At 37.1% G+C, this 8,252-nt stretch overlaps 1 protein-coding gene across 1 annotated transcript in view; it reads left to right on the forward strand.

Annotated features, from left to right (window-relative positions):
- The first annotated feature begins 275 nt into the window (after positions 1–275).
- The window catches only part of NPFFR2 (neuropeptide FF receptor 2), a 28,205-nt gene continuing 20,228 nt past the window's right edge, over positions 276–8,252 (forward strand). The window contains exon 1 of the mRNA XM_006876861.1: positions 276–619. Coding sequence (XP_006876923.1) covers positions 292–619 — 328 coding nt within the window. The 5' untranslated portion in view covers positions 276–291. The remainder of the gene's footprint in view (positions 620–8,252) is intronic.

Below are 8,252 nucleotides of genomic sequence, written 5' to 3' on the forward strand. Positions count from 1 at the left end.
GAAAGTGAAGGAAATTTTGCAAATGAGTAGAGGATATGATCAAAGATGTGAAGTAGAGTATTGAAGTAATAATATGAAATTGAATTTTCAAATGTTCTAGGCTAAAATCCTGGTGATCTGCATTCCTTATATGTAACTCACTTCTTTGCAAATCTCACAGATATTACAGACTGTCCATCAAAACGTCATGCCATTTAAAACTTGTCCCTCTTGAATGCGGGCACAGAACTTATTTTCTAAAGATTCCTAATTATAGTTTTGTTTTCTGTTTCTCTTTTGTTAAGGTCCATCATGAGTGAGATATGGGACTCCAACTCTTCAGAAAACTGGACTCATATCTGGAGTGTTTATGACACAAACCATCATCTATATTCAGATGTTAATATCACCTATGTCAATTACTATCTTCACCAGCCTCAAGTGGCAGCAGTCTTCATTATTTCTTACTTTCTGATCTTCTTCCTTTGTATGGTGGGGAATACAGTGGTCTGCTTCATTGTAATGAAGAACAAACATATGCACACAGTCACTAATCTCTTCATCTTGAACCTGGCAATAAGTGATTTACTAGTTGGCATATTCTGTATGCCCATCACACTTCTGGACAATATTATAGCAGGTATGTTAACTTGTGTGCAATGCACAGGTGATATGATAAAATGGCTGACCCATTTCCTTGCAGCCATGGTAGGGGTATTCATTCATTCATTTATTCATTAGTTCAGCAAGTACTTATGAAGCTCCAAACATTGTTCCAGATGCTTATTCTACAAGGTTTGCAATATAATGAGAAAGTATAGACAACAAACAAAACTATAATTAGCATGTTCACTGAAAGTCATTAGATAATATGATCTAGTATTTCTTATTACCTAAGTCTTGAATTTTCTTAGTATGAATCAAGCAAGGTATAATATAATAGAAACATCCTTGAGTATATTGTGGACTATAAAGGCCAAAGGAGTTATAAATAAGGTATCAATTGATGATAACTTCAATGTCACATGCATACGAATTCAGGCCAACCTGTGGTTATCTAGGAATGCTGAAAGGAATTCTGATGGTGTCCTGGGTTGGACATTGGACTTTGAACTGCAATGCCAGCATTTCAAACCCACCAATTTGTCTGTAGGAAAAACATGGTACTTTCTGCTGCTGTGAAGAATTTAATTTCAAAACCTGCATTGAGTCAAAATCACTGCAATGGCAGTTGGTTTGGTTTGGCTTGGTGAGGGGTTAGCTAGGAAGTTTTCCCAGTGGTTTTTGAGAAATGATGAAGTAGCAGTTCCAATGATTTCTCAAAAAGTAGTAGATTCATAAATAGTAACTTATATGTATAAAATACATAACTTAATATTGAATTTCTTTGCAGTGCTCTAGAATGCTCCTGGGTCCTAAATAACTTTTGTTGTTGTTGTTAGATGCCTTAGAGTTGCTAACTCATGGTGCTTTTATATGTATAGAACAGCTCCACAGGGTTTTCAAGGCTGTGATCTTTGGAGGCAAGTTACAAGCCTTGTCTTTGGAGGTACCTGTGGCTAAGTTTGAGTAAATAGCCAACTTTTCTGCTAGTAACCATTTAAACTTTTGTCCCCTCCCCTGGACTCCTAGTGTTATTACATTATATGCTTCAAAGTACAGGAACAGTGTCTCTCAGGCTAACAGCTCAGTTTTGATACATGTTGTTGCTGTTGTTGTTATTGTTGTTAAGTGCCTTAGAGTTAGTTCTGACTCCTAATGACCCTATATAGGGTCCCACCCCCACCCCCAGGAGTGGCTAGTAGGTTTGAACTACTGACCTTGTAGTTAACAGTCCAGTACTTATCCAACAGATCCACATCAGGACTTCTTGGTATACATTGCACTTAATAAATATTTTCTGCATTATTTAATATAATTAATTAATGGACTCGATGTATCACTACTCAAATTTCATCTAAGGAAAAATGAATTATTACTTTATGGCAAGATTTTTTTTTCTCATACTTTGGACATAATATCAGGAGGGACCAGTCTCTGGAAAAGGCCATCATGCTTGATAAAGTGGAGAGTCAGCACAAAAGAGGAAAACCACTAACAAGATGGGTTGGCACAGTGGCAGCAGAAGTGGGTTTAAGAATAACAATTATGAAGTTGGTGCAGGACTGGGCAGTGTTTCATTCTGTTGTGCATAACAACAGCAACAAAAATCATATCAAAATTATCTAGAGCAGCGTAATGAACTACTCATTTGCCAGTTTGTTGTACTGTGATGGTTTATGAGTTGTGATGCTGGAAGCTATGCCAGCAGTATTTTAAATACCAGAAGGGGCACCCATCATAGAAAGGTTTCAGAAGAGCTTCCAGAATAAGACAAACTAAGCAGAAAGAGAGGTAGAACACTTCTGAATGGTTAACTACTGAAAGTCTTATGAATAGCAGTGATACATTGTCTGATATAGTGACAAAAGATGATCCCCTCTGGTTGGAAGACACTCAAAATACAACTGGGGAAGAGTTGCCACCTCAAGGCAAAGTTAACCTTAAAGGCATGGATGGAGTAAAGATTTCAGGATCTTCAAAATGAGAAGAAATAGCTGCAAACATAATTGGACTGTTGAATGTACAAAGAATGACTAGAGAAAAATTGGAAGTCATCATAAATGAAATAAAACAAGGCATTGGTGGTTGTGGTGGTGTGCTGTAGAGTCAATTCCAACTCATAGCTATCCTGCATAGGGTTCCCGAGGCTGTAAATCTTTAGGGGAGCAGAAAGCCTCATCTTTCTCCAGTGAAACAGCTGGTAGTTTCAAACTGCTGACTTTGAGTTTAGCAGCCCAATTCGTAACCACTATGGTACCAGAGCTCCTTAAACAAGGCATTAATGAATTGAAATGTAATTGCTTTGCACATTTTGAATCTAACAGTCAAATGGTTTACTATGCTGAGAATGACAATCTAAAGAAGAATGGGGTCCCATTCATCATCAAAAAAAGCATTTTAAGATCTATCTTGAAGTACAATGTTGTCTGTGATAGAGTAATATCTATATGCCTATAAAGAAGATCTGTTAACACTATTGTTCAAGTTTATGCACCAAGTTACTGATCTCAGTGATGCTGCTGCTGAATAATTAGACTAACTTCCTCAGTCTGAAAATGATAAAAAATGAATTGATAATTACTTATAATTGTTGTTGCTGTTGTTAAATGCCGTTGAGTCAATTCCGACCCATAGTGACCCTATATAGGGTTTCCAAGGAGCCTCTGGTGAGTGTGAACCACTGACCTTGCGGTTTAAACGACTTTGCAGTCTGACACATTAGCCCACAGTGCCACACCAGGACTCCAATTACTTATAATAGGACCACCTAAATTGGAAACAAAAAGAAAAGATCAGTAGTTGGAAAATATGGTATTGGTAAAAAATCATGCTGGAGATCCCATGATAGAATTTTGCAAGACCAAGGACTTGAAATACTTAAGGATGGAGACTTTATCATGGATTGCACATCAATGTAAAGAAACGAAACTCTTTACTACTGGCAAATTAAATAACATCAGAATAAACAAAGAAATGATTGAAGTTGTAAAAAAAATTATTTTGCCTGTATCCATAATCAGTGCTCATGGAAGTTGTTGTTGTTAAGTGCGGTTGAGTTGATTTTGACCCATAGCGACCCTGTATAGGGTTTCCAAGGAGCAGCTGGTGAGCTTGAATCGCAGACCTTGCAGTTCAAACGGCTTTGCAGTCTGGTGCATTAACCCACAGCGCCACACCAAGACTCTGTCAAGAAATCAAAGGAGTTATTGTAGTGGGCAAATCTCTCCAAAAGATCTCTTTAAAGTGTTGAAGGGCAAAGGTGACACTTTAAGCACTAAGGTATGCTTGACCCAAGCCATGGTAATTTCAATTTCCTAATATGCATGTGAAAGTTGTACAATAAATAAGGAAGACTTATTAACAATCTGTTATATGAAGCAGCCACACTTGTTAGTATAGTGCTGAGTATTCCCGCCTGTCACATGACAGACTGTGGTTCATCTCCCCAACGTGGAGGCAGATGCCCTGGAGTCCTGGTATGGCACTATATGTTAATGCACTGGACTCCAATGTCATTTGAACTGAAAGTTAGTGGTTCAAGCTTACCAGCCACTCCTTGGAAATCCTATACAATGTGATGATGGGTCAGAACCGACTCAACTGCACTTAACAAAAACAACAATATGAAGTAGAAATCCTGAGGTGGCATTGCAGGATAATGCTCTGGACCGCAAGATCAATTTGAGCCACAAGGTTGTTGGTTCAAATCCACCAGCCACTCCTCAGAAACCCTATACAAGGTTACTATGAGTCGGAACCCACTCGTTGTCACTTAACAACATATGAAGCTTGCTGAAAGAGAAAAACACTTAAAATACCGATGAAGATCAGCTTTCAGTATGGTCCTCACAATTAGAACAATAAATAAAACCAAGATAAATGGAGAGAAGATTAAAGTTGTCAAAGACTACATTTTGCTTAGATCCACAATCAACATTATGAAAGCAGCAGTAAAAAAAAAGGAGCAAACTATCACTCAATTCACAATGAAACCTTAAAAAAAAACACCCCAAGAATCCAAAGGGCAGATGCATTGCTTTAAGCAAATCTGTGGCTAAAGAACATTTAAAATTTTTTAAAAGCAAAGGTATCAGTTTGAGGTGAACTGAACCAAGTCATGGTTTTACTATTGCCTCATATGCATGTCAAAGTTGGACAATGAATAAAGAAGACCATAGAAAAATTGATGAATTTGAGTTACTGTGTTGGAGAAAAATATTGAAAATGCGATGGACTGCCAGAAGAATAAGCGAATCTGTGTTGGAAGAAGTACAGATAATGCTCCTTAGAAGCCAGGATGGAAAACCTTCCTCTGTCAGACTTTGGGCTTGTTATCAGGAGGGAGCAGTCCCAGGAGGAGGACATCATGCTTGGTGAAATGGAGGGGCAGTAGAAAAGTAAAAGTCCCCTAAAGGTATTAATTGACACAGTGTGACAGCAGCAATGGTCTCAAATGTAACAACAGTTGTGAGGATGGCACAAAACTGGGTAGTTTTGTTGTTTTTTCTAATAGAGGGTCGTTATGAGTTGACACCAATTTGATGGCACCTAACAACAATAGCAATGGACAAAATACTGAATGATACCGGAAACATGAAAAAGAGATGGAAGAATCACTGTACCCAAAAGTATTGGTTGATATTCAACCATTTCAAAAGATAGCATATGGTCAAGAACCGATGGTCCTAAAGAAAGAATCCCAGGCTGCATTCAAGGCATTGGTAAAAACAAAACTCCTGGCATTGACTGAATACATACTGAAATCTTTCATCTAAGTGAAGGTTCTCAGTTGTCTATATCAAGAATTTTGAAAGACAGATTACTGGCCAACTGATCAGAAGAAATCTATATGTGTGCCTGTTCCAAAGAAAAATAACAAAACAGAATATATAAATTATAAAACAGCATCATTAATATCATGTTTTTGTTATTAAGTGCCATTGAGTCAGTTCTGACTCATAGAGACCCTTTATAGGGTTTTTGAGGAGTGGCTGGTGAGTTTGAACCACTGACCTTGCAGTTCAAACCAATTTTGCAGTCCAGTGCATTAACCTACAGTGCATTATATGCAAACAAAACTTTGCTGAATATAATTAAAAATATAATATAATTTAAAAAACACTTGTATTAATACATTGACAGAGAACTGCTAGGAATTCAAGCCAGATTCAGAAGAGGATGTAGAACTAGGGATATGATTGCTGGCATCTGATAAGCAGAGAATGCCAGAAAGATGTTTACTTATAAATTATTGACTATGCAAAGGCTTTCAACGATATGTATCATAACAGACTATGGGTAATATTGCATAAATGGGTATTCCAGAACACTTGTGCTCATATTGTTTTTATTGTTGTTAAGAGCCATTGAGTCAGTTCCAACTCAAATAGTGACTACTGGACTTGAACTGCCAGCCTTTTGGTTCAAGTATACCTTGCAGTCCAGTGCTTATCCTACAGCGCTATGCCAGGTTTCAATTGTGCTCATGCTGTTTTTGTTGTTAAGTGCTGTCAAGTTGATTCCAACTCGTAGCCATCCTATATAGGGTTTCTGAGGAGTGGCTAGTAAGTTGGGACCTGGTTCTTGCAGTTCAAACCAACATTGTGGTCCAGTGCTTATTCTATAGTGCCAGGGACCTGTATATAGCTCAAGAGACAGTTGTTTGAAAAGAATGAATTAATACTTACTTTTGTTAAGTGCCATCGACTCAGTTCTGACCCATACTAAATGGTTTTAAGTCAAGAAGTTTGTGCATCAGGTTTGTATCCTTTCATAAAACTTATTCAATCTGTATACTAAGCAAATAATAGGAGAAACTGGATTATATGAAGAGTGTAGCATCAGGTTTGGAGGTGGTCTCACTAACAACGTACAATACAACCTTCTTTGCTGGAAGTGAAGAAGACTTGAGGTACTCACTAATGAAGATTATAAACTACAACCTTCTATATGGATTGTAACTCAATATAAAGAAAACAAAAATCCCCCAACTAGATTAATAAATAGCATAATGATAAATGGAAAAAAAACATTGAAGTTGTTAAAGACTTGATTTGGCTTAGATCCCTAATCAACACTCATGGAAGCAGTAGTCAAGAAATAAAAGGGTCCATTGCATTAGACAAATCTGATGCACAAGTCATCTTTAAGGTGTCCAAGAGCAAAGATGTCAGTTTGAGGACTAACGTTTGCTGACCCAAGCTATGGTATTTTCAGCTGACTCATAAGCAAGTGAACATTGAACAATGAATAAGGAATATTGTAGAATAATTAATGTATTAGAATTATGGTGTTAAAGAAAAATATTAAAAGTACCATGGACTACGAGAAGAAGAAAAAAAATTCTGTTGGAAGATGTGCAGACACAATGTTCCTTAGAAACAAAGATAGCGAGACTTCATCTCTTGTACTTTGGGCATGTTATCACAAGGGACCAGTCCCTGGAAAATGACATCATACTTGGAAAAATGAGGAGTCAGTGATAAGGAGCAAGACTCTCAACAAGATGAATTGATACAGTGACAGCAACAATTGGCTCAAACATAACAATAATCGCAGTGTATTAAGAGTGCAGAATGTCTCTACTCCCTTCTGTTGGCATTGAAGAAATCAGTTTTGTTTTGTTTTTTGTAAGATTTATTCAAATTTCTGGGAATGCAGTGGCTGTAATGGATAAGCACTGGACTGCAAACCACCGAGTCAGTCTACCAGCCACTGTACAGGAGAAATATGAGGTTTTCTGCTCTAGTTAAGATTTACAGCCTCAGAAACACTATACACAGTCACTAAGAGTTGAATCAACTCAATGGCACTTAACAACAACATAAAGACTTTATGTCAATCATCTTCTTCTCCCAACGTCACATTCTCTGTTGCTGCAATTGTGTTTTCCTTTAATTTGGCTTAAATTTAATAATACACTTAACTACTTGTCCAGTTAGTTTGAAAATTCCAGTATTTGCTATTTTCTACTAGCCTGTTTTCCTTGTTTTTATGATTTATATAGTCTTTTATTCTTTTACTGTCATTCTAGTAGAGTTGTAGAGGGAGGTAACGTAAAGCATGTGTCTTTTCTTCCATGATGAACCAAATAGCTACACAATCTCTTTTTTGTATTTCTGGTAGGAAAAAAAAGAGGCAATAGCAGTCAAATAAATTTTAGGAATGAGCAGACAGGAGACTCATTTTCATTTTGTTTCCACTCAGCAGAATCACTAGAACACTTGTTTTAACTTTATCTGAATGTTGTTATTGTTATTAAGTGCTATCGAGTCAGTTCCTACTCATAGCAATCTGGTAAAGGGTTTCCAAGGAGCAGCTGGCGAGCTTGAACCACTGACACTGCAGTTCAAACTGACCTTGCAGTCCAGCACATTAAACTGCAGCAAAACACCAGATTCCACGATCTGAATAGATACTATAATTTTATTTTAGGAATGGTTGGATAAGAATATTTGGGTTTTGAAAACTGAATTATAGGATATTTCTTAATATCTAAAACTTATTTGTGAAAAAGAAGTTACTCTATTTGCTACTGTGGAAATTTTGTAATTTTCCTGTAATAGCATGTGAGTGCTATGCATAGAGTTTTCAGTGACTAGCGATTCGGAAGTAGTTTGTCACTCTTTCTTCCTAGTCTGTCTTTGTTTTGTAGCTCATCTGAAACCTTT

Source organism: Chrysochloris asiatica, unplaced genomic scaffold (genome assembly GCF_000296735.1).
Source record: "Chrysochloris asiatica unplaced genomic scaffold, ChrAsi1.0 scaffold00420, whole genome shotgun sequence".
In the NCBI taxonomy this organism is placed as follows: Eukaryota; Metazoa; Chordata; class Mammalia; order Afrosoricida; family Chrysochloridae; genus Chrysochloris; species Chrysochloris asiatica.